The sequence below is a fragment of the Magnolia sinica genome, chromosome 17, assembly GCF_029962835.1.
Source record: "Magnolia sinica isolate HGM2019 chromosome 17, MsV1, whole genome shotgun sequence".
In the NCBI taxonomy this organism is placed as follows: domain Eukaryota; kingdom Viridiplantae; phylum Streptophyta; class Magnoliopsida; order Magnoliales; family Magnoliaceae; genus Magnolia; species Magnolia sinica.
Window position 1 is genome coordinate 43,675,217 of NC_080589.1, and position 26,858 is coordinate 43,702,074.

A 26,858-nucleotide genomic window follows, 5' to 3' on the forward strand; every position below is an offset into this window, starting at 1 on the left:
CAGCACACGTGTCATGGCCACAAAATCTAAACGGTCCATGTGATGCAACACCCATTGAAACCAACTTTCGGCCTGATTCAAAACTTTGGTGGGCCATTGCAAAGATAGAGGCAAAAAGGGTGGAAACTGTTTCTGTTTTCCATGGCCCACCGGAGTTTTTGATCAGTTTGAAAGTTGGTCCCGGGGTTTCATGGGGGTGCTGCATCACATGGACCGTTCAGATTTTGTGTCCAAGACACGTGTATGAAGGTGTGCAGGTGAGCATCTCTCTCTCTCTCTCTCTCTCTCTCTCTCTCTCTCTATATATATATATATATAATGAAGAGTAACTGATCAATTTACTCAAAAGGAACCAAAAGGCATAAAGAATTACAAGCTAAGCAAAAGGAAAAATCACAATCTTGTACAGAATTAATACAAGCCCATTCCACTACAAGACTCTTAACTTTAAACACAACTTCCCCCTCTTTGGCCGCCTTATTACAAAAACTCTTTGCATTCCTTTCCCCCCAAATTGGTCGTAAAACAACTAGCATGACCAACCTCCATAATTCCCGAGATTTCCTCTCTAACCGAGCACCATGCCATGGAAGGAGAAGCTCCTTGACAGTCTCCAGCATAACCCATGGGATGCCGAAGTGAACGAGGATGGAACCTGAAATACTGCTTGCATACAAACAATAAATAAATAGATGATTGATTGACTCTGCATTTCCCATACACATAATGTACACATTAGGGGAATCATAGCCCTCTTTTGGAGATTATTGATAGTTAAAACCTTTCCTCAACCAACGAGCCATCTGAACGCCGCAACTTTTGGGGGAGCTTCGTAGTGCCAAACAAAGGCCTGTGTGGCTGCTTGATCCTTCAATATCGATACGCCCAAGGGAGGCATAGAAAGACCAAACCGTGAAGCTTCCCGCCTTGTCCTTTATCCACACCATTTTGTTCCTTTCTTCTCTTATCGGCACTTGAGCTTGAAGGCTTTCAAGAAGTCTTGCAAACTCATCAGTTTCAACATTGAGCATGTTTTTTCAACATGGGGGGTTCCACACCACTTGAGAATTGATATGTCATAGCACTGTGCAACTATGATCTCCTTTTCTGTAGCTAGGTGCGCTACTAGCAAGAAGGCTCTTTGGAGAGGAATTCCCCCCACCCATGCACCTCCCAAAATCTTCCTCCCCATTTTGTACCACTAGCAGTAAGGCCCTTTCGAGAGCAATGTCTCCCACCCACACATCCTCCCAAAATCACACTGTATATGCTGTCACATCACATGTATCAATGATATAATGTATTTTTTACTTAAAGGTGAAAAGCTGATATCTGCATGCATCTTTTTTTCTTTTATTTTTCGATGAATAAAATATTGGCATGTATAAGTCAATATTATTAATAATATCAACAATGTTTTGTAAACATTGAGGTACCTTGAATGTTTTGTATCACCAACCACTGATAACAATAATATCAGCCAATATCATTGTTTGTATTGGTGATACATAAAACACTAATAGGTACCAATGTGTTCGTTAAGATTGTCCAATCATTGTGATCCATGGTCACATTGATCCTCATGATTTAGATAGTCCAAATTTCTGTACAAAAGTTTGGTTCCAAATATCTGTATCATATTGGCAGATGCAAGGCTAACATATTTGTACTAGTTGGTACTGATGCTCGATACCGTGGTGAAACTCTTGACCTCGATATTATTGATAATATCAACGATGTTTTGTAAACATTGAGGTACCTTGAATGTTTTGTATCACCGACCACTGATAACAATAATATCAGCCGATATCATTGTTTGTATTGGTGATACATAAAACACTAATAGGTGCCAATGTGTTTGTTAAGATTGTCTAGTCATTGTGATCCATGGTCACATTGATCCTCATGATTTAGATAGTCTAAATTTCTATACAAAAGTATGGTTCCAAATATCTGTATCGTATTGGCAGATGCAAGGCTAACATATTTGTACCAGTTGGTACTGATGCTCGATACCGTGGTGAAACTGTCAACCTCAACACCGGCGCTGTATCAGCTGATATGAGTTGATACGCATAAATCGTCCATTTATTTATTATTATTGTTGTTGTTGTTGTTTTTTTTTTTTTCATATTCTTCTCATTCCAAGCGTAGATGGAGTCTAGAAACCCATTTTCAACTAGATGTAGGCCTATTTTGGACATGAAAATTATAGTTGCACAAAGTGTGAAGTGAAACGGAAACAAATTTGGGTGCCGAAGCAGTGAAGATCTCTTTCAAAATGGAAACAAGTATAAATAGCCAGGGAATGAGAATTCGAAGTGGGGTTTCAATGCGGGAGCACGGCCTAGTTATAAGGATCCTGCAACTAAGATGAGAACCCAACATTTGATTGGTATTTGACTGAATCGAAGCAGAATGGATCATTTTGGGAATACCGGGAAAAGTGATAAGCCGTCATTTTTTTTTTTTTCCAATTTTCTTCTTGTTGCATTTGACATGATGGGTCCTAGTTCACCAAATCTTGCTTGATTTCTGTTCGATTAGGCCCCTATTTTGTTGATTTTCCTAAAATTTCATGTTTGAATGTTTTTGCTGATTTAAGAGCAATTAGAATTGCATAGAATCACTTACTATGGTATGTTCTTGATTATGTTCCATTAAGATATTTGTGATTGTTATCACAAATATTAAATCTGGACAATCTTTTGTGAATCTGGTGATTACCATGTTGTTGAGTTAAAAACTTAAAATATGTAACAAAACCATGGCAATAAGAATTAACAACAAACCAACTACTTTCTAATTTCCAAATGATCCAAAACCAAATGTAAAGGTCAAAAGACTAAAAAACTTTCAGTAGGTCAAGTGTAACTAAGCTTATCACCTTCAGTAGGTCAAGACTACTGACAACATTCTTAACAAAGAATGGTCCAATACACCATTGAATACATTTCAAAAACATATGTAAATGATAGATTCTTGTGTTTCCCATTTTTTCCCCCTTTTTTAGATATCTTACCTTATTTTTGGCAAAAAAAGAAAAAAAGGCCTTGATATGGGTCCAATACAGTGACAAGGGTCCAATATACCATGTGTTGTATCATTTTGGGGCCCATTTGACACGCCTTCCAAAACTGATTTCTGGAAATGGTTGAATAGTCACCATTTATAAAATGGTTTAACTACTCTAGCCAAAACAAGGGGGGAATAAGAGTTCTATTTCCAGTTGCCCCATCTTCAAGCGCCTAATGTAAATGCCTTCCATGTGCTGGTGTGGCACATATATGGGGGATCCAGGACATTCATCAGATGATCCCCTCAATGCATGTGTCTCATCCTGAAAGTTAAGCGGGTTCACTCATCAGGTAAGAGGCACATGCAGGTTGAATGTAGACCATTGGTTTTCATTTTGTTGATTGTTGTACATTTGAGTCCGACCCAACAAATGGACCAGCTAGATTTTTGGTTGGTTGATTTTTTTTTTTTGGTACCATGTGTATCAAAATTGAGTTTCTAGTGACTCAAAATTTTATTTTGCAGGTTCGGAGATGTGCCCAAGTGTGTATTGAGAAGGTCTTTATGTCTTTCGAATCCACTGTTCGTAAGAGGGCAAGCAAAATGGTATGGTCTTTGTTCAATCGTAACATGCCTCTGGCAATTGAACTGAGTGCAATAAGAATTGTTGACGGATCAAAAAGCGAATTACTGTCTCAACCGAAGCATTTGGAGGTCCTCCATATGCTAAATTCACTGAAACTTCTTTTCCCTTTTCTCTCAAAGAAAGTCACTATTAAATTGTTGCCAGATTTATATAAGCTCTTGGGTTGCCATTTCTCCCCACTCACGCGGCACATTCTTGATATTCTTGGAGTACTTTTTGAATTTTCAAGAGTAGACATTCCTGTATCAGAAGTCGATAACATTATAGTTTCACTCGTATCATATGTATCTTGTGGTGGGAAGAATCCAGTAGACACTGTTATGTCTGCATCAGCCTTGTTAAAAAGTGGCTTGGACAAACTTCATGAAGTAGAACAGAGCGCATGGATTAGAAATCTTCCTCTGGTATTCAGTTCAGTTGCAGGTAGGCCTTCTGATGTTTTCTTTAAGTTTCAGTATTGTTTTTCTTTTCTTAAACTTGCATTGCTCTAGGTGTCAATTACTTCTGTTTACTGCTAGCATCCTCTTCACATGCATCTATACTCGCAGGGCATGCTAACTTGGCAAGTATGTGGAATGTCCAATCAGTGCATAATGTGCCCTCACCTTGAAGATGACAAATACACAAAAATAGGCTGGTCCACTCATGAGGTCGACTGCTCATATATGGAAGGAACAGAGTTTAAGAAACCCTTGCCAATGGTCTACATATTTCTATGTACATGTGTAGCAACCTGATGAGGGTGCCAGCTGTTTTTTTAGGATCATCTTCATGGTGGTTGCCACCTTATGCACCACTCAGATGTCCCACTTACCAGGCTGACACATGTGCTGCATGTCGAGGTGTGCGTGGGGAGGGCAAATGTCTGTTGTCTCAGAGAATTCATACTTTATTTATCTTTTCGGCATGACTTTTTCCTGTTATAATCTTGTATAAATGACTTACTCATTTTCCTCTTAATTTCTTTTTAACTGTTATCATCAAATATCACCATGTGAAGTAACTACTTTTTTTTTGAAGATTGAGAATATTATTAAAGGGAACCAAGACAACCAAAAACAAAAGAAAGAAACAAAGCAAACAAGAGAAAAACAAAACAGAAGAGAACACAACTATACAAGAAGAAAAAGAAAAAGAAAAGGGAAAGAAAAAGGACAAACAACAAACTAAAGCTCAACTGTACAACTCGAACACCTCAGCAAGGGAAAACCCACCCCAGCTAACCCAGAAAAGAGGCAACTAAACTACTGGCCAGGTGAAGAAGACTTAGAGCCCAATTGGGAGGCTTCACGGAGGATGCCTCTGAACACCTTAGCAGCCGGAGAAGAAAGATCTCTAAAACAACACAAGTTCCTTTCCTTCCAGATGCCCAAAGAGTGGCCCGCCCAACAAGGCTCCAGAGGGGCTGAATAGGATCACTAGAGCTGACTCTATACTAGGCTAAGAGCCGGCCAGGGATGTTGGAAGGCATAACTAAAAGAGAACCAATACTACCAAATCCACCAAGAATGGAGCACCAAATCTCTTTGGCAAATGGGCAACGAATAAAAAGATGGTCGATTGTCTTGGCTTCAAGAAGGCAACGGAGACATGCATTCAGGAGATTCATGCCCTTCTAAAGATTATCCACTGTGAGGATCCTTCCTTTTGCAAGGAGCCAAGAGAAAGCAATGATCTTCGGCGGCACAATATAGGACTAGATTGAGGAAGGGAAGGTTTGAGTCGATGCATGAGCCGGACCACACAGGTACTTGAACAATGACTTGGAGGAGAAGCTTCTCGAGGGAGAGAGCGACCATTGAAGGGAGTCTTCCTCGTTCGGATTTAGTCTGATTCCTTGTAGGAGCTTTAGAAGGCAAAGGAAGTCTTGCAGCTCAGGATCCGACATTGATCTCCTACAAGGGGGGCACCAAGCCCCTGAATTGGCATCATAGAAACAGGTAACAACTGAATAGTAAGGATAATAGGCAATATTATCTAAACTAGGTAAAAAGAGCTGAAGAGGGGAGGGAGAAACCCAATAATCGATCAAAAAATGAACGCGGTTCCCGTTTCCAAGACTAAAGGAAAAACCATTTGAAACTAGGTTTCTAAGGGAAGAAATGGCTTTCCAAATGGAAGCCCTATATAGGGAAGAAGCCCTAGACCGCCAATCACCCATCTTTGTACCATATGTAGCTGCAATGGTCTCCCTCCACCATCTGCCTCTTTTAGAGGCAAATCTCTAGAGTAGATCCATTTCCCCAGCAAGGCAGAGTTAACATTAGAGAGGACCTAAATCCTACTCCCCCTTCTGAATAGGGTTTGCAGACTTCGTTCCAATTCAGAAAGCGAAACTTCTTATCTAAGTTGCCATTCTAAAGGAAGTCTCTATGGAGCTTCTCAATCTTAAGAACAATCGATTTCGGGTATCAGAATAAAGAAAGAAAATACATGGGAAGATTGAAGAGAGCCATTTTTAAGAGAGTCAAATGGCCACCAAGAGAAAGCAAACGGTTTTTCTAAGGGGCTAATTTCCTCTCCACCCATTTGATCACCACATCCCAGAGGTGGTTTGCAGGCCTACCAAGGGAGAGGGGAGCCCTAGATATGAAGCCAAAAAGGATCCATCCTTGAAACCAAAAGCCTTGGCAAGATCAGAAACGGTGGCGAAAGGGGTGTTGATATCTAGCATCTCACTTTTGAGATGATTAATTTTGAGCCTAGTGACTGCTTCAAAACAATGGAGAATTTTTCTTAGATTAGCAACTACAACTTCATAGGCCTTATAGAATAGCATCGTGTTATCCACAAATTGGATGTGGGTGATCGAGGGAGAGGAGCAAAGAACCCACTGATAAGACCCATAGAGTCCCCTTTAATCATCATCTTACTAAGACCTTCAAAGTAATGACAAAAAGGAAAGGGGATAACAGATCACCCTACTTGAGGTCCCTATAGTAGGAGAAACCTTTGGGAGAGCCATTAACTAGAACAAAAAATGAGGTTGAAGAAATGCAGGCACAGATCCAGTTATGCTAAGTCTTACCAAAGCCAAGTCATGCTAAGATATATCCAAGTACCTCAATCCATGTGGTCATAAGCCTTTTCAGTATCCAGTTTACAAATCATACCACTTTTACCAGATCTATGTTGAGAATCAATGATTTCATGGGCTAGGAGAGCGTAGACAAGGATCTGCCGATTAGCTAGAAAGGCCCCTTGAGCATCAAAGATGACTTTGGACAAGATGGGCTGAAGCCTTAAGGTTAAAATTTAGTAAGGATTTTCCCAGAAGGCTAATCGGTCTGAAGTCCTTGAGATTAACTGCTCCCTCCTCCTTAGGAACCAAAGCAATAAAAGTGGCACCCATGGCATAAGGGATATAGTTCAAAGAATGGAAGTCACCAATAAAAGCAAATAAATATGTTTTCAGAAGGTCCTAGAAGACTTGGAAGAAAATTATGGGGAAACCATTAGGCCCCGAGGACTTATCGCTGCCAAGGGCAAAAGCAACATCTTTCACTTCCTCTTCTGTGAAAGGGGACTCGTGGTAGTAAGCTTTCTTTGATGAAATTTGATTGAAAACTAGATTATCCAATTGAGGCCTAGACTATTCCTCAACAGAGAGAAGCTTAGAAAAGAACTGAATAGCATGGGAGCATGCCTGATGTTTATCAGCCATAGAAGACCCATCGACAAAAACACTTCTTATCTTATTAGAATGGGATCTAGCATTGGCGATCGCATGGAAAATTCGGGTGTTTTTGTCCTCAACCTTGAGTCAAAGGGCTCTTGAGCGATGCCTCCTTTTTGTCTCTTCCTGAAGAACTAGACTGGAATAATCCAACCAAAGGGAATTCCTAAGAGAGATCTTTTGCTGAGAGGGGGCCTGCTTCCCAAACCTCAGGAGACTAGATTCTAGTAAGGACATTAGTAGCAGTAGCCACAAGATCATCCTCAGATTCTTTTCGCCAGAAAATCAATTTGGGTTTAAGCAACTTAGGCTTTTGACTCGGGACAAAACTTGGGCTGCCAGTTATCGAAAAAGAAGACCACCTATTAGAAATCAAAGAAGAAGAGCCTTGAATATGAAGCTAGGAAAGATCAAATTCAAACGGCTTAGGGCCACGACTTTCTTCGAAGGAGTCCAAAAGAACAGGACAATGGTCCAGACGGGGAAGAACCCATTAAGAGATCTTTGGGAAGGCTTCCTGCCATTTAGCCAAGACCATAAAAGCGAGAGAGTATTGTTTTTAAGGGGGGGGGGGGGGGGGGGGGTTGGTTTGCTGAATTTAACCTCCAACATAGGCAGGTTTAAAGGATCATTAGCACCCACCCAGTCTGAGAACATCTTCATGCTCTTGGTGATTCGGCTGCTGCTTGATTTTTCATAGGAAAGGCGAATGACATTGAAGTCCCCTTCGAGACATTAAGGAATGGACCAACATTTAAGTATAATAGAATTAAGCTCATCCCAAAGGTGTCTTAAAGAGACTTCGCAAGGGCCGCGCAGAAAGAAGGTCTATTTGAATCCTGTGGAGAGGTAACAAAGCATGACAGAAATGGAAAAAGATCCTATGTGGAAATCCTCTTTGCACCAGAGAGAAGAGTCTCAGGCAACAAGGATTCCCCCAGAAGAGCCTACTGCATCAAGAGAAATCCCATCTAACTGACAGATACCCCAAAGGGCATCCAAGATAGACTTACCAATCACTTGGAGCTTTGTTTCTTAAAGTCCAGTGATATGAGTTTTAAACTTCTGACAAATATCTTTAACATGGGTCTTTTTGTGGCAACCACCGAGACCACGAATGTTCCATGATATAATCTTCATTGACAAACTGAAACAATCCTTCTTCCATCATTAAGTATAATAGAATTAAGCTCATCCCAAAGGTGTCTTAGAGAGGCTTCACAAGGGCCGCGCAGAAAGGTCCATTTGAATCCTGTGGAGAGGTAACAAAGCATGACAGAAATGGAAAAAGATCCTATGTGGAAATCCTCTTTGCACTAGAGAGAAGAGTCCCAGGCAACAAGGATTCCCCCAGAAGAGCCTACTGCATCAAGAGAAATCCAATCTAACTGATAGATACCCCAAAGGGCATCCAAGATAGGCTTACCAATCACTTGGAGCTTTGTTTCTTAAAGTCCAGTGATATGAGTTTTAAACTTCTGACAAATATCTTTAACATGGGTCTTTTTGTGGCGACCACCGATACCGCGAATGTTCCATGATATAATCTTCATTGACAAACTGAAACAATCCTTCTTCTCTTCTTTTGGCCTTTGGAGGCCAATCCACCTTCATGGTTATTAGAGGACTCAAGGTTGACAAGTTCTCTCCATCCTTCAGGGGATACGGGAGCCTTCCTTGGTGTTGAAACTGCTCGAGTCCCTCTGGCTTCTAAAAATTGAAATAAAGCAACGTAGTCCTCTTTGCTTTCTCTAAAAGACATCCCAATCAAGCTTCCAAACTCTAGTTAGGCTTTCTTAATCCCATGAGGGTCCTTGAACATAGGTAGTGAGGGGGAGGAGGGCAATAATGGAGGAGGGTCTGGGGGAAGCGGCTCCAGAGGGATATCCAAGGTCGAGAGGTCCTTTAACTGAGTCTACAAAGGAGGAACCTCGAGGATATGAGAGAAGGGACTTAGAGGAAGAGGGAGAGGGGGAAGGACCACCTAAGAGGAAGAAGGCCATGACTGAAAGGAACTGGGCCCAGCCATGTGTTGAGGGAAGAGAAGGTAGGTGACTATTAGATGGGGTGAGAAGAGGCAGAGGGGAATGAGTAATTTGAGGAAGAGGTGAGGGTCCCAGAAAGGAAAACGAAGAGCCAAAGGAAAAGGGGGAGAAAGGGCGAGGAAGAGAAAAGGCTTGGGGGGACACGAGAGGAGAGGGGGATGCATGGTAACCTCGAGCATCAGAAGCCGAGGAGAGGACCTAGGTGGTGTTGTAGTAGCAGGGGGAGCAACTGCTTCTGATAATGTGAATGTCAGGCACGTGCCATGCATCGAGGGAATACAAACTGGATTTGGTGCATTAATAGAGGCAGGAGGCTCATAATAGTCGTTTGACTGAGGAACAACTAATGCTTGACATGTGTCCCAGATAACTTAGAGAGAGAGAGAGAGAGAGGCGTCATCTGTCTCAATGGCATGCTGGATGTTGCCATGTGGGGAAGAGTTGATGCAGGAGGAGACATCTTCGTCGTTTTCATCATTATGAGAGCTCAAAAAAGATGCACTGGAAGACAACGAGGCAGGCCAGGTGTAAGGATCAATAGGCTTCTCTCGCAGGCGGGATAGAAGAATTAAAGTCCATGATGTCAACGCCTTTGGAAGAGGAGGCCGGGTTAGCACTGGGTCCCATCTTACCATTAAGGTTGGAGACATGGACGTCTCTCTTTCTTGCACGTTGCAATAGAAAGACCGGAGCACTGCTTGAGAGAACATGAGATGCGTTAGCGAGAGGTGTGCTTGGTAACGAGACCCTCAAATGCTTTGAGCAAAGGGCTACCCAAGACACTTGTCTCCATAGGGCCCACTATAGGGACAAATGTCACCCTATTTGAAACTTGTCCTCTGACAGATGAAGGGTTAATTTGGATGCCATGTGGCAACGAGCTCGTGATTGAATCTACGTTGCACATTCCTGAAGGAGGATCCATGGTGGAGATTGTAGATCCCGAAATCGGTGATGAGATCTGGGCAGTCATGGTTGGAATGTGCAGATCATTGATCATGTGCGGCGTCTTACCCACGTGTACCGTAGGAGGAACACATAAACCGCGGGAGCACCCAGAAACCGGTGGTCTGTTAGCCTTAAGGATCACCGGAAGGTCGATAGAGCCATTGGATCTAGCAAGGGATGCTTCCAAATTCTTTGGCTAGACAGAGATTTTGAACCCCTCTCCAGCAACTGAGACGAATTTTTGAGATGACAGGAGCTAAATGTTTTTTCCTGATCAGAACACGGGATTGAAGCTCCCGTCTTGACTCTATCGTCAAGTCGAACATCCGAACCTCTCCAATATAGGACCCAACAACGGAAAGGAAATCATAATTCCTAAGTTCGACAGCTATACAGAAAATGATACCAAAGATCAACAAACCCAAATAAAGAGAAGTTTTCCCATCTAGAGGCTATGCGACCATCACAGAATAGGGCTCGCGCCATGAGAATGTAGTCAAGGTTGAGGAGAAGATTAGTTTTGCCCAAGGGTTTTAGGCGGTAATTACTGTCTTTAAGTTTACAACAAGCTTCCAACTAGATTTTTTAATGGCCTCCATAGAAGCCCCTAAACGACATCAGATGGTTAAACTTTGAGGTCTACCATGATTCTGGGCCTAAAGCAGCCATGATTTTCCAAACATGTGAAGTCCTTGGAGAATGGACTTTGGGGGAGAGAGAGAGAGAGAGAGAGAGAGAGAGAGAGAGAGAGAGAGAGAGAGAGAGAGAGAGAGAGAGAGAGAGAGAGGTATTTTGGGCTGGTAGGAGCCGTGGAAGAGCCCTCAGTTGCTGACTTGAAAGATTTCCCTGCTATTGCCAGGCCATTGGCGGTGAAGGGGGTGAGACCAAGAGGCATCTTTGTTAGTTTGGTTGGGGCTGAGGTTGTAGGAAGATGAAGAGGTCCATAATGAGCCATTTGCACTGAAATACGCTGGCCACTGTAGTCAGACTGATGGGGCATGTCAATGGCATATGAGGCAACATCCATCCATAGATGCCCTGTGAACAAAAGCAAAACCTTGTGGTTTTGAGGTTCCTTTCTTCTTAGGGATTACTTATTCCTTGATCCCTTGCCTTAGAGAAGACCTTGGTTAGCATTTTTGTCATCCCAGGATTCTGGCAAATTAGCAACCAAGGGTTAGGAAGCTTGCAAAGGCCGAGTAAGGAGGCTTGTTCTTTAGCTCATGAGACTTTTTTTCTCACAACTTGAGTCCAATCACCATTAGCCGGATGAGCTGAATGTGATAGCATGGCTGAACCTGAACCCAAGATAATCGACAAACTACCCTTGGAGAGACAGGAAGAGATACCAACATGACTATGGGTAGGAGAGAGAGGGGAATTGGGGGCAGAAGGCTGGGAAGGGAAATCAGCTTACCGATCATTAAAAGCCCTAAAACTCCCTCTAGAAAGCCTACTGGAAACCCTCCTAGGCAAAGTCCTACTTTGACCCTTACAAGACGACCCTTGAGAAGGACTACGGGTATGAGAACCTCTTCCTGAGGAGCTATCCCATGGATTACGAGAGGGGACACGCAAGATTTACCTCAAGGCTTTACCTCTGGAGATAGATCTGCCTCTATTTGGATATGAAGGGTGAAGCTGCTAATTTAGTGTTGATTAGTGTGTTCAGCGAGACCATTTGCCCGATGAGGTTTGCTTTTCCTTGGCGAGGGTTCGAATGAAACCTTACGGATGTGAAATTTCAAAGCTACTTTTGGTATGGTGTTCTTTGAATATTACCTCGATGTTGACTTTCAGAAGGAAGCTAATTGTGTTTTGCAATCTTATTTGCATACATAATCTTTGTTTCAAATTCATCCTCTTAGTTAAGTATGTACAGACACATGCCTATGTAAGTTGGATACAGGCATGTGCATTGGTGTTGAACAAGGATGTAGGCTCTCGGACACTGGTTTTTTGAAGTTATGGTTGTTGGCACATACATAAAAGCTTTTAAATCTATAAAATTTTATTTTTTTAAGTATACATTGAATATTGAGCTTTGCTAAGCATGGCGCAATAGGTTCGAGATGCAATCCATCATTAGAATGACCCCACTAGATTGATGTCCTAGCCCAGTATCAAGTTGATCTGCCGGTCAGGTGGGCCACAGTTTGCAAAACAAATGTACGACTCTGAAAAAGCTTGGCTGAAGTTTTTTAACCCATCACCTGTCTCCAATATTGGGCACGCATGCTGATTAGACTAGATTTTATTTTTGGAAAAACATGTACATGATCGGTCCAACCTGATGAATGGATTAGATCTCGCACATGTGTGCAATGCTGGCATATGTATGGAGTGTACATGAGCTTTATTGCACATGCATGTGTGCTTAGTGAAGCTTAGTGAATATTGATTTGTAAAAAAAATTGAGTAATAATACTAGCATTAATAATGATGATAATAATAATAATACCAATTATTATAACAATAATGGTAATCTTTTTTGAAGGATAACCAAATTTTATTAAAATAAAAAAGATGAGAATACAAAACAAAAGCAGGGAGATGATGAGAGATCACCTATTGCAATAAAAACCCGTCCTCACAACATTCAAGTATTTGCTCCTGACAGACCTGACTACACCCTTGAAGGCCAAAGATCCCTTTGCCTAATAAACCACTCCCCCTTTCTCTTTTTGAAATGTGAGGGATATTGCTTCTACCTTGTTTTTCAATTTTTTGTTATTTCTTCCTCCCTAATTAACCACAAACCTGCAAGAAGAGAAATACACTAGAGTTTTTCCACTTTATCCCTTTGGCCACCATGTCCATTCCATGCATGGAAGAAATCATGAATTGACATTGGTATAACCCAACAAGTCATTCCAAACAACACAAAATTATTTTGCATTTTAGTTGCATTAGTGCAGTGCATAAATAGGCATTCAATCGATTCCTCACTGCCTAGTCAGACGATGCATGCATTGGTGATCGGAAAGTTCCTGCTTCTTAAGATATTAATAGTCCTTCCCCACTAATCATGTAATAGCAACCAGTTGAGGAGCTCCAAATATGAGCAATCTGAGGCTTTGATGAAGCCCTCAAGGATCGCAGGATTGGATTTCGACTCAATAGTTTTCCATAGTCCACTTCCGAAACTATTGCATTCCCCCTTGCGCGGATTCCATTTTTACAAATTTTCTGTAAGAATGAGAAAATCCTTAGCTATATCATTATTAGAATTTGCTTATGTTTATTCCCATGATAGAGAAAAAGAGACGAAAAAGAAGTGATGAAGAGAAAAAATAGTTCTTGAATTATCTTTCTCACACCTCCAAAACTCTTATTTATATTCACTATAGTTGCATAAACCGTTCAGCAAGGTATTTTGTATTGGTAACGGTGGCTGTAACAGTCATGACCGTTAACGATATGGGTTAGTCATAACCGCCGATATGGGGGCGTAACGACCGCTACGACCCTTGTAATGTTTCATTTTTTTTTTTTTTTTCCCTACAAAATTCTGGAATAATATCTAGAAAATCTAGAATAATGTCAATATTCCAAATCTGTATTCATTTTTATGTTTGAACATGTTTATGGTAGCGAAACGGTCCACCCTTTGGTGAGAGTGTTGTATTGGGTTTTTTAGTGAATCTATGAACATGGTTATGTGTCTCTAATGTTTATACATCACAATCAGGCATTAGAATTAGAAATCGGATAAAAATGCATATATACCACTTCTTTTTTATTTTTTTGAAAAAATGGCTCTCGGAGCTTCCATTCGCCTAAATCACTTTAATCTATTATTTTAATCCTAAAGACTATAGTACGAGCATTTAAAATCTATTGTAGAATGATGTAGGAAAGTTTTTGGAATGAGAAAAGTAGAAAAATGAGGAAAAATAGATTTATATAGAAAAAAGAATTGGTTGTTTTTTAATCGTTATGGGGGTAATGGTCGTTCTGCCCTGTAACAGTTGATACGGTCCCAAAACACCAATTGTCCCGTTTCACCCTCGTATTGCATAACTGTCATAGTTGTTACCTATACATATAAGCCTTTATGGCCATACCGTAATGGATATGGGACACCTTGCCGTGCAGTGAAGCAACATCAAATTCAGGTGCAGTAACGAGGAAGTGTCTCTTTCAAAATGCAAACAAGCACTCAATAGGTAGGAAGTGAGAGCGAGAGTCTGAAGCGGGAATTTCACCTAGTCAGAAGTGTTGATTATTATTATTATTATTATTATTATTTTTTGAACATTAACAATTATATTCGTAAGATGCTGAACCCACAAATTTACAATTATGAAGCCAAAATAGATTTACAAATCCCTCCAACATTCCGGTAGATTAGAGATGAGCTTTAGAGCTTGCACCCACTGTAAGACATGATATTTAGCCCTTTGGAATCCCTCCCTAGCCTGCCCCTTACGATTCCTAAAACATGGATCATTCCTGTCATAGAGCCCAAATTCTTACCATTAAACTTAAATGCCTAATTTTGTTTCTAAACTTCCCTATGCCCCTGCCATGCCACATTAAAAAGAGATCATCAATTGAACCCAACATCACCCATGTAACTACGAATAGATTGAAGTTGTCCCATATTTCTCTTGCAAACGAGCAGTGGATAAATAGATGATCCACCATCGGCTTGGAGATACAAAAGGCAGGCATTCAGAAGGATGAGGTTTCTTTTGTGAAGGTTATCCAATGTTGGAACTTTCTTCTTCCCCACTAACCATGTGAATGCTGCCACCTTTGAAGGATCATCAATTGCCAAACGAACGATGTCAAACAAACCCTATACGCCGAAGCACCCCCCGCTAAGAAACATGTATTGAGATTTCACTGAGAACTTTTTGAATTTATCCTTTAACCACACCATTGAGTTTGCTTATGAGCTTGTCAGGGATACCTTTGAGAGGACACTGATCAATTTCGAAATATCTTCATCCACCAAGTTCCTTCTACATGGCGAAGTCCATACTACTTCCCTACCGGTGATGGAGAAACACCTATCCACCCTACGGTCCCCCTCAAGAGAAATCCCCGCCAACCATGGAAAAAGTTCACACAACCTTTGCCTCCTACCCACTTATCTTCCCAAAATCTAATATTCTTTCCATCCCCCGACAGAAACCCAATCCCTTCCCAAACTCTTTGTTTTATTGACGTGACAGATTTCCATAGATATGATGATCTATACAATGATGACGATCTAATTCACCATCCCCTTTCTTCCACCACATATTTCCTCCTAATCACATCTCTCCAATGAGAATCTACTTCTACCCTGAATCTTCAAACCCATTTTCCTAATAGCACTAGATTCATGACCTCCAACTTTCTAAACCCCGCTCCCCCTTGATCCCATGGCTTGCACACTTCTTCCCATTTCTAGCGATGAAATTTCTGTTTATCTCCTTCTTTCCACGACTGGCACAGTTTCAAAATTGCAATGTTGGAGGTAGTGTTGTTCACATGTTTTCCAAACAGCACTGCTTTAAAATTGTCAATTTATTTAATCCTTTTGATGTGACATCATTTTGAATACATTCCAGCATTCTATTTGGTGAGCCAATGATCAATTTTCAGTTTCTATATTAATGTTTGTGGTAAGTTATTCTGTTCTTTAAAACTACTTTTCACAATTCTGATCCCAGAATTCAAATTTTTTTCCCAGGTTTGCTACAGTCTGAGGCTAATACTCCCACACAAGCTGTGGAGATTTTGAAAGAGATGATCAAACACCATATTGATAGTATAGTTTTCCTGGCCAGTGCAAATCAATTAAATAATGGTGGAATTATGGGTTCTCCAGAATCAACTACAATGGAATCTATTTGTGATGTATTTGTGAATATGGTCAGTGCTTTTGGTGGCATTCCCAATGAGCACACCTTGGCGGTCATTTCAGATTTATTTCTAAAACTTGGTTGGTCTTTTTTATCCTTACACATGAGATGGTTATTTTGGAATTCAGCAAGAATTTTTACATGGCATGTGAGTTAGCTTCCATGTGGAAATAGATGTTTTTTGCTCCATTCTAGTTAAAATGCTATTTGATATACATGTGTGCAGGGTTTGTTGCAAGCTTGTTTTTTAGTCCATGACCAACACATTTCCTCCCTTTTTATGATTCTAGCTCGATTCATTTTTAGTGAAATTCGCAGTTGATAATATCATCCTTTAATGATAAGATTCATCCTGCTGCTTTTCAAGGACTAATAGACCATCTTGATTGCACTACCTCTCCCCCCTTTGAGTATAGGAGCATCGTTTGCACTGAAGATGACAAAACTTCTAAGAAAATGGAGAGAAGTCCTGAGTATGACAGCTGCCATGCTAAATATCTAATTATTTTTTGATTAGCTCCACTTTGTCCAAGTACATTCTTGCTTAGGTCTTGGACTTGTCTTCCGCTCATAATCTCCAGAAACCATCGATGATCTTTATGCATGGCAATCTGTGTCTCTTCTTATTCAAATAAGACTCATGCTTCAAAATGTTGAGAAGGGAATTATTGTTTGTTCAGCTGGCTAAAATCCAATTTCTGTTGTGTAATAAAGGTAAAGTATTATATTTACCTGGACATGGTGGTGAATATAGTGTACTTGTCAGTTCTGTTAATAGTAGCCACCTTTGCCAACTTCCATTGAGCTCCTACCACTAATTAGATGGATGGTTGTGCTCATTCAATCATTGTGACTTTTGGGCTAGGCTCTATCCCTATCTAGATTGACATACATTTATGGTATATCTATGATGAATGAGTCACCACCATTTTAAAATGGTGAAGTATATTTGCTGCTCTTCCTTGAAGAAATCATATGAATGTGACTCACCTTAGTTAAAGTAAAGTGGTGCGCCAATGATTTTGGACCTAGCCATTACTCTATCCTTCTTGGTGGCAATTTTAAGTTGTTTCCCCTTCATCATCGTCATCATAATCTAAACCTCATCCCAACTAATTGGGGCTGGTTACATGAATCTTGTTTTGCCATTCCACTCTGCCAAGTTGTTTATCCTTTTAAAACTAAAACCTCCTGCTCATATCCCAATTCATATTTCATTAAATTAATATTTGTGCTTCTGAATCCTTGGAGTAATTTTTATTCATGGATCATGTCAGTGTATTTAATGTGCATTAAGGTTTTGATGTTATGCTTGTCTTTTATTTAGTTTTTAGAAGATGCTCTCTATTTGGCTGATCAGTTTCTAAATTTATTTGTAGGTGGATTCTCCTATTTATTCATGAAGGACATTGTACTGAAACTTGCAGATCAGGTGATGGTTGTCGGCGAAGACAAGCCTGACATGAAGCATGTAGGTCCCATTTACACAGACTTGTTTTCATATGTTCTAATTCTTGATATTTTCTTGAAGGTTAACTGATAATTTTATCAAAAAAGAGTTGGAGGAAATACAAGTGGATGATGATGGATCATCAGAGAAAACAGGAACTGGAGTATCCTAAAAAACCATAAGAGGCTCCACAGGGATATTAGTGCACACAGGAGAGCACTTAGCCCATGCATTATTAGACCCTTGGCTTTTGAAGAGACCTCAGAAGAGCTTGGTTTATCTTGAGATGTTGTATTGTCATATTCAAACCAAAAAAGACCAAATTTCTGCTTGAAGAGCAATCCTCCACATTATCTTCTTTTTTGTGAAGCTTCCAGAATACCACAACATGAAAAAATCACCAATCGAATGAGGCATCAAGCAATCCACCTTGAACATGTCAGAAAAAGACCACCAAATCTTTTATGGGGAGCATTAATGCATAAATGGGTGATCCATAGATTCCACATCGCAAACTCACAAGATGCATGCATTGTGAATGATCATTTGTCTATTACTTAAATGGTTAGCCAAGAGGACCTTGTACTTGTGGACTAATGAACTAAATGCCAACACAAACGGTGGTCCCAAATATTTCCAGATTATTCAATGATAATTGTTCATGTGAACTAATATGTCCAAGATTTTCATCTTTTATCCGTTTGCTTTTTCTTTAGCTGTTTTGTTTCTTTGTCTGTTTTGTTTCTTGTTAAGAACTTGGATATTTGTCATTATCTATTGGATTATCCATATAATTAGTGGATAGTTAGTACTAATATTTATGAAGCTGTTCCCCTATATGTTTGAGTTTCACACTAAATTTTAGTTATGAGATGCTAATGAAATTTACGTATGATGGTCTCATGTACCACAATTGCAATCAAATTTCTCATCCATCCTTATGTAGTGATGCGATTGGTTGCCGCTTGGAAGGAACAGGAATCCTAATAAGATCTGATGTTGGTATTTGGTAAGGAATTCATTTAGACATGTTATTGGAAGTGATGGTTCACTGAAGTTGGCAATTGGGTTTACTTTGGTAGGTGTTATATTTTCTTTCTTCAACTCAACATACATCTAGGTCTACATAGATCTCTTTTCCAGATAGTGAATTGCTGTTTTGTACACATCTAACAGACCTTTCCGGATAGCAGTCTGTTGCTGTTTTATGTAGGTCTAGCCTCTAGATCCGATCTCTTTACAGAACTACTGTTTTTCTCCAGATCTGCACAAGTCTTCATCAAAGCACACCAATAGATGATGTCCACTGAGCCAGAACTGATATCACCCCTCGATCATATCTGGTCTACACCATGCCAGATTCTTATTTGTAACGTATGGCTGTTAACATAAGCTGTACAGCCTTATAAATGTTCCACATTTTAAAAATCAGATTATGTTGGTTGCTTCATTGTGAAGATAGAAGAAAAGAAGAGAAAGAAAGAACAAAATCTTAGGGTGATGAAAAGCAGAGATCGAAATCTTCATTGAACCACACCCAGTAGATGTTGTCCATTGCAATAGAAGTCCTTAGTTGCAGGATCCTTCTAACTAGGCGCCACTCCCTCTTCTAATCCCACTTTTAATACAAGACTCGAATTCTCTTCGACCCAATCTATGAGTTTCCAGGCTTTGATGCCTTCTTAATCATTAGAGAACTGTTTAGAGAGCTAGAAAGGTCCAATTATTGAAAGATACATAATATCCAGCTCTTTATTGTTTTTATATTGTGTGCACACACAATATTTTGGTTGCCGTCCTGGATCCTTACCTTTTAAGTATCTTGGTTTGCCTCTCTGCATTGGGAAACCGGCTATTCACTTGTAGGACAAGGTTATTGAGAAGAGATTGAGTGGAAGTTAGCTTCATGGCAGTTTTGATTTTTATCATTTTTTTTCCACTTTTAAAGAGTGCTTTCTCCAACATGCCAGATTACTTCATGTCTCTTTTCAGCTGCTCGAGTTCAGTTTTGGAAAAAGTTGAGAAGTTTGGAACTTAATCGCATCAAAGTGTGGGGTGTTGGAATGCTACTGGTATGTTAAGGCGTCTTCGTTGTATAGAACTTCGGGAGCTTGGAAAGTGATTATGGCCACGCATCACATGGTGAGCACTGGTATTTCCTTCAAAGTTGGAAAGGGATCTTGTATTCAGGCTTGGGTTGATGTTTGGTGTGGGTCTCAGCCGCTCCAGGTTTTACTTCCTGTGTTCGCTAGTCTTGCCCCATACAGATTTGTTCCTGTGGTGGAGTGTTATTCTGTGGTTGGGGAGTCGATTGTGTGGAATCCCCCTCGCCGCATAAACCTAACCGATACCGAGTTTGAAGAGTTTGCACCTTTGTTGGCTCTCCTGCAGGCGATAAAGCTGGAGCAGATGGATTTGGTCCATCAATAGTTTTGGGAAGTTTACGGCTAGATCGCTTTATTACTTCATCTCCTCTCTTCCTTGGTTTTATGGGGCTCCTCCTCGGGTTGCGGCTTGTGTTTGGTTGGTAGGCTGAAAAAGATTTCTAACTATTGACAACCTTCAAAGAAGAGCGATGGTTTTTCCTAACATTTGCTTGATGTGCATGGGGGAATGAGGAGACGATCAACCATCTTTTCATTCATTGTCCTTTTGTTAAGATGGTAGGGGACTATTTCCTTTATTCTTTTCAGGTGGTCTAGGTTAAACCGAAAACAATCGAAGAATTGTTATGGGAGTGGCATGGTGGAGGAGTTGGAAGGGATCGTAAAGTTTTTTGGTAGTTGCTCATTATGGGTTGTTTGGGGTTCTAGGAATAGGCGATGTTTCTGGAATGTGGAAGTGGGGGTGAATGAGGTGATTTCCAATGTTATAAGGCTAGTCAAGGAATGGGATGTTTATGTTAAGGCAGCCTCGGCTGCCCTCCCCCTCTAATTGTTTGTTAGGGCATTTCGGGCTTTGTATTCTTCTCGCTTTGCAAGCTTTTCAATAAATTTTTAGTTACCTCTAAAAAAAATGTAGTAAAGGGTGTGATGCAAAGTATATCATAAACGGCCATAAAACAGTAGGATATGGCTAGAAGAGCTGTATCGATGTTGTATCTTGTTACATCCCGTACCCATAGTCCTACCATATCCTCTGAATACCGATATTTGAGATTTATACAGGTATATCATAGACTACCGCCAATGTACACAGACAACCACACTTTTGTCATCTAGGCAACTAATCATTCTCATTTTTTTTTTGAAGGATAAATGTTAAATTTTTATTAAAAAAGCTGAATGGCAGCTCCCAGGACAGCAAAAAATACGAGGAAAGACAGGCAACATTAAAGATTCAACTCAAAAGAGAACATTGTTTTACAGGCTGACCCTGCCGCCCATTCCCTAACATCCCTCTTGATTTTCCACACAGTCTCCTCCCAAGGACCAGCTTTGTTGCAAAAGCAACGGGGCATGACATTATCCCCAAATGTTCCACAGAACCACAAGTAATGATAAGTGCTAAATAGCTTGCTTTCCAATGGGAAGCCTGGTATCATGCCACGATCAGTACAAGGAGTCGACTGAATTAGGCATGACCCAATTAAATTCAAAGATTTTGAGGAGGTGAGACCACACCTGGAAAGCATATGGGCAGTGTAAGAATATGTGATCAATTGATTCCGCATTAGCCATACAAAGAAGACATATATTGGGCAGAACCATGCCCCTCTTCTGGAGATTGTCCACTGTAAGGATGCGTCGTCTTCCAACCAACCAAGCAAACGAGGCCACTTTTGGGGGAGCCCCATATGCCCAAAAAGCAGAGAAGAAATCACGACCTCCTGAATTTGTTTTCCCCCAAACTAATCATTCTCATACAGCAGGAGGATGTCAATAGGATGACAATGTTGGAGCTATTTTACTAGGAGGGGACTTGCTTTCAAGGTACTCATAAGGTTCTCACAGGACTGGAAGTTATCTTCTATACTAGACCCAGGACTGGAAGTAGTATCTTCTATACTAGACTATGTACAGTATACACTAACATGCTTTTGTTCCAGTATTTGTGGAGTTGATCTTACATGGTCCCTTTCTGTATAATATTGTTGGGTACTTACTTTCATTTTTAAGTGTCGGTGGATATAGATGAATGTTGCGTGATGAATTCTTGATCCTCAGAGCCACTAATATTTTCTTCCTATTGTTAACTGCAGGTTGAAGAATGCATTGGATCTGCAATCATTGCTATGGGACCAGAGAAGATACTTTCATTGTTACCCATAACATTTCATGTGAAAAAACTTAATTGTTCAAACATATGGTTGATACCTATTTTCAAGAAATATGTTGTTGGAGCATCATTAGAATTTTTTTTGGAGCATATTGTACCTCTTGCCAGATCTATTCAAAAAGCCTGTTCTGGAGGTACCTGTGCTAATTGCTAATATTGTTTAAGGTTTTTTATTTATTTTTTATTTATTTTTTTTTATTTATAATTATTAATATGCTTCCTTTTGTTTTTCTGCAAACGTTTCATTTTATCTTTCCTTTTTCAGTTAAAAGATCACCCCTTATCCGCAATCTGCAGAATTGTGCGCATGACCTCTTCGACTTGCTACCTGCCTTCTGTCGCTATCCAATTGATACTGCTCATACTTTTGAGTCTTTAGTGAAACTTTTGGTGGTTCTTCTGAAGGACTCATCTATGCATGAGACTGTTTCCTCAGCCTTGCAGGTTTAGATCAGTGTAAAATTAATGAATTACAAAATTTTCTTCCTACTTATTGTCATAAGTTTACGATGTTTTTGTTGCATAAGGTTGTACCATGCTTGATTTATTATTCTATTTTCTGTTCCTTTCTGATTTTGTTGTTTCTCTTTAGGAACTTGTCAATCAAAACAAAGCGATAGTTCGGGCCAATCAAGATGCAAAAGAGAGTCCAAATAAGTTGAGTGTGCTCATCATGAAAGATGCTTACACAGAATCTGGAAGTGTACCCTCCCATTACTCAAAGAAAATAGCTTCTAGAAATATCAGGGCCATAGCATCAAGTTCCATGGATTTGCTTCAGGCTCTCATTGATGCGTTCTTTAACTCCCCTTCTGAGAAGCGTGCACATTTGAAGGTATTACCATCATTTATTTTCATGTTATTTCTTTGGTGGTAGGAAATGATGTTTATTGGATAGTTTGCTTTTGTTGTTTTCTCTGCTTGCGTGTAACATTTCTGTTAGTTTGAGGGTGCTGCATTTCGATTTAGCTGCTGTCAGTGAAAAGTGCGAACCACAAAATCGGACAAAACTTAACCTTTTGTTTGTGATAGGCGAACCATCTGATGGCACATGCACCTATTTTATATTAGGAGCCACTGGTGCAGAAGGCGAATGCTACAGCATTCCTCCCATAATACATTGCAGTAAAAGAGACTAGTAAGCTCAAGGGCTTTTTCTTTCTTTCTTTCTTTCGTTGCAGTAAAAAAACTATTCAGCTCAAGGGCGTTTTCTTTCTTCTTCCGGGTTTTGTATTAAATTGTTTCTGCACCGACTGCCACCATAGTCAACCTGGGTTTTTATAAGTTGTTTCTAGACTGACTGTCACCTTAGCCAACCTGGTTTTGTAATAAGTTGTTTCTACCTGTCGTACTTCCAGTTATAATTATAATTACGATAAAATTTTGATAGTATCCAGGTAGGGAATGCCACCCCATTGGAATGTTTCATGGATTTGAATTTGATTATTGGGTTATATTGTTGTTTATTTAGACAGTCTTTGGTCTAGTATGTCCCAGTAATCTTTTGAAGTTTTTATCCATAGATAATAAGAAATGCCGTTTCCTCTCACCTTTCACTTTCCTTTTTCAGGAGGCAATTGGATGTTTGGCTTCCATCACTGAGAGGTCAAATGTCAAAAACCTTTTCCTCTCATTGGTGGAGAAATTTAATTCCATGAATAGTCCAGCTGAGCTTGAGAAGTTGGAGAGTAATATTCAGACATCTATTGACGTGGAGCAGGGACGGACAACAAAGGAACATGAGAAAGATGAAATACATAGGTAATAAGAATGTTCTCTCTAGTTGCGAACCTGCTAAATCTGGTCTTATCACTGGTTCATTTTATTTTAGTTGTAGTTGTTTTATGATGCATGAAGCATGGCCTTTTCATTAATGCTTGCAATTTTGCATTGACGACACAATCATAGGTCATGATAATTGGTGAGAAAGGAAATGGTTACACTGACCTACTTGATTTTCTTGCACTATTTTTTCAGTGTTGGTAACTCATTGGTGCAATTAACCTATGTAATGGACTACTAGATAGCGCTTGATTGTAATCAACCTATGTAATATAACATTTCAGCTGTGGGATTTTTATGTTCTTCCCACCAGGCCAGATAAAGGAGGGTTGCATCAGGTTGGCGGCCGGCCTCAGTATTTATGCCATAATTTTGATCATGATAGGTTATTCATTGTTGGTATTACTTATTTGTATAAACATCTACTTCTTGAATATTGAATTCTTCAGAGGTTTGCTAATCCTACATGACTATGGATCAGGCCATCTATAAATGATCCATCAAGTGGGACCCATCATGCTTGTGCCTTTGCCCAAGAATTAGGCTAGTTGTGCTTGTGCCATAGCCTAAGAATTAGTCTAGTTGAGACATCAAGTGGGCCACATGGTTGATGAATGTTACTACTATTTTAATTAGCAAATGGCATGTAGGCGTTGTGTTCACCACTCTGAAATGTGAAGCATAAGCTATGTATTGTGGAGCATAAGTTGCACGGTACTTCTAGATTTTTAATAAAGGTTGCAGTTGGTTTTGCACCAAATGAGACTGGTTAGTAATGAAATTTATGATATTTTGTGTAACCGAACACATCCTAAAATAATAGGAAAAATAAGGCAAAGGTCGAGTATAAAGAGAAAAGAAATAGAGAGAAGAGAAAGGATCTCCACATGGTCTTTATTCACTTAGAAAAGCTTGTCATATGGTCCCTAGAGAGTCAATTTAATGGGTGTTGGGAAGGAAAGGGGTTTCATATTGACATGATTAAGGATATCTACGAGGGAGCAGTAAAAAATGTCAGGACCACTAATGGAGACACCAGTGCAAGGTATTAAAAAATGCTTTAGTAATGGTAATAATGGTAACTGTTATGTGTTATGGGCCCGTAATGGCTGTAATGGCCATAACAGTCTGTTACAGGGATATAACAGCCCTTTTTTTTAAAGGCTGTTACAGCCCGTTTGTAATGGTAACAACGGTGGCCATTATGATTGTGTTACCATTATGGAATATCTTGTACAAATTTCTAATTACTGTAGACTTAACCAAGGGTTGACATTAAGCCTGTAGCTTTTTGCATTGGTTATGGATGAGTTAACGATGCATCTATAGGAAGATATCCCATGTTGTACGGTGTTTGCAGATGACGTAGTTTTGATTGACAAGATGAGGGAGGGCGGAAACACAAAGCTAGATTTATGGAGGTGTGCTTTATTATCTAAAGGATTTAAAATTAGTCAGACTAACACTGAGTACATGGGGTGCAATTTTAGTAACAATAGGTATGGAAATGAGGAATTAGTTAAGCTTGATGACCAAGAAGTTTCCCAAAATGTTTCCCGCTCATTAGATGAGCTGGTAGAGAGAGTTTTGTGTGTGTGAGTGATCCAGGGTTCAATCCTTGGCAGTGCTATCTTTTCCAAAAAAAAAAAAAAAAAAAAAAGATTTCCAGAATGATCGCTTTCGACATCTTCAGGCAATAATTCAGGAGTGTGGAGAGATTGAGAAGGGTGTTGGTCACATAGTTCAAGTTCGGTGGTAGAAATGGAAATGGTCTTTGGAGTTTTATGAGATTGTCGTGTACCACTCAAAATGAAAGGGAAATTTCATAGAATAGCTATAAGACCAGCCATGCTTTATCAATGTTGTCAAATCGCTTAAGCTATCGTAAGTGATCCCTTATGTGCGATCGCTTATGCAATTGTGCGCATAAGCGATCGCACATGAATTATTATTTTTTATTTATTTTTTAAATGAAAAAAGGGAAAAATCTGTTTTTTTTTTTTTTTTCTTCATAAAGACTTTTTAACTACAATTTGGTTTTGTTTACCTATTTCAACTTTCAATCTAATTTGTGTACTATTACTACACTAAAGTTGTAATAACTAATAAGTTAATAAACTATTAACCACAAGATGTAAAAAAACTAAAATTAACAACTCAATCACTTATTAATAAAAATTTAATAATTTTATTGATGAAAAAAAATCTACAAACTACTAATCTACTATTTACATTGTTCCCTCTCCTATTGTGGCACATCACCACCATCGTCATCGTTAGAGTCATCTCCTTATTAACGTACACGTCATTTTCTTGTGTTTCTTCATCATCTGTCCGCACAAGTTGTTTATCCACGTCTAATCGTCAAGCTTCTTCTTGTACTTCAATCTCAATATTATCTTCTTCTCCTTAACTGCTAGTAGCCCTCTTGCTACGGCTCACCCCTCTTCTCCGCTTTTGAGAACCTTCGCCAGGTGTGGATGCATAAGCGGCGTCTTCAACTTGGGCCCATATAAGAGACTCGCTGGCAAAGACTGGATCCTCTGTCTCCATAAGCTACTTACCATTTGCTTCCAAATCGTCTAGGCTGAGAGGATCATAAAATCCAACCTAACTTGGAATCTTTCCTGCAACTTTTGATTATACTGGACAAAGACCAAGTCATTGAGTTTCTTTTGTTTGAGGAGATTTTTTTTTTTTTTTTTTTTTCCGTGTAAATCTGCTTAACATTTAGAAATTTCAATTAAACGTGAGTTAGCAATTTAGCATTGAAACCGAAAGTGAATTATAAAACTTTAAATTGTAAAACTTACCGACTCGAATGTACTCCAGCTGTGCTCACAACTGCCTAAAGAACACAAGGCCAAAAATTTTCATATCCTGCTTTTTTAGTGCTAGATCCCTCCTAATTGGGTCAATTCCATACATTGACCACTGGTCAGTTGTACAAATAAGTTTATTTTAGGCACTTTCTTACTTCGGCTTCTTATATTGTAAGTTGTAACATCATAGAATTGCATACTTGGTAATTTAATACTTTTATGCATAATAACAAGCTCTCTTGACTAAATCCCTACTCTCTTTATGTAGAAGTCTAGCTCTTGAGAAATTCTATCTTGTTTTTCTTTTTCTAGAACCATTCCTTTTAAAGCACCTA

General features: G+C 39.7%; 1 protein-coding gene across 2 annotated transcripts in view; it reads left to right on the forward strand.

The window, feature by feature from the left end:
* The window catches only part of LOC131231204 (uncharacterized), a 117,453-nt gene that overhangs the window by 17,313 nt on the left and 73,282 nt on the right, over positions 1–26,858 (forward strand). For both annotated transcript variants that reach the window (XM_058227319.1, XM_058227318.1), the window contains exons 2-8: positions 3,544–4,087; positions 16,020–16,271; positions 17,571–17,662; positions 21,843–22,053; positions 22,185–22,363; positions 22,512–22,754; positions 23,490–23,680. In XM_058227319.1, coding sequence (XP_058083302.1) covers positions 3,544–4,087; positions 16,020–16,271; positions 17,571–17,662; positions 21,843–22,053; positions 22,185–22,363; positions 22,512–22,754; positions 23,490–23,680 — 1,712 coding nt within the window. The remainder of the gene's footprint in view (positions 1–3,543; positions 4,088–16,019; positions 16,272–17,570; positions 17,663–21,842; positions 22,054–22,184; positions 22,364–22,511; positions 22,755–23,489; positions 23,681–26,858) is intronic.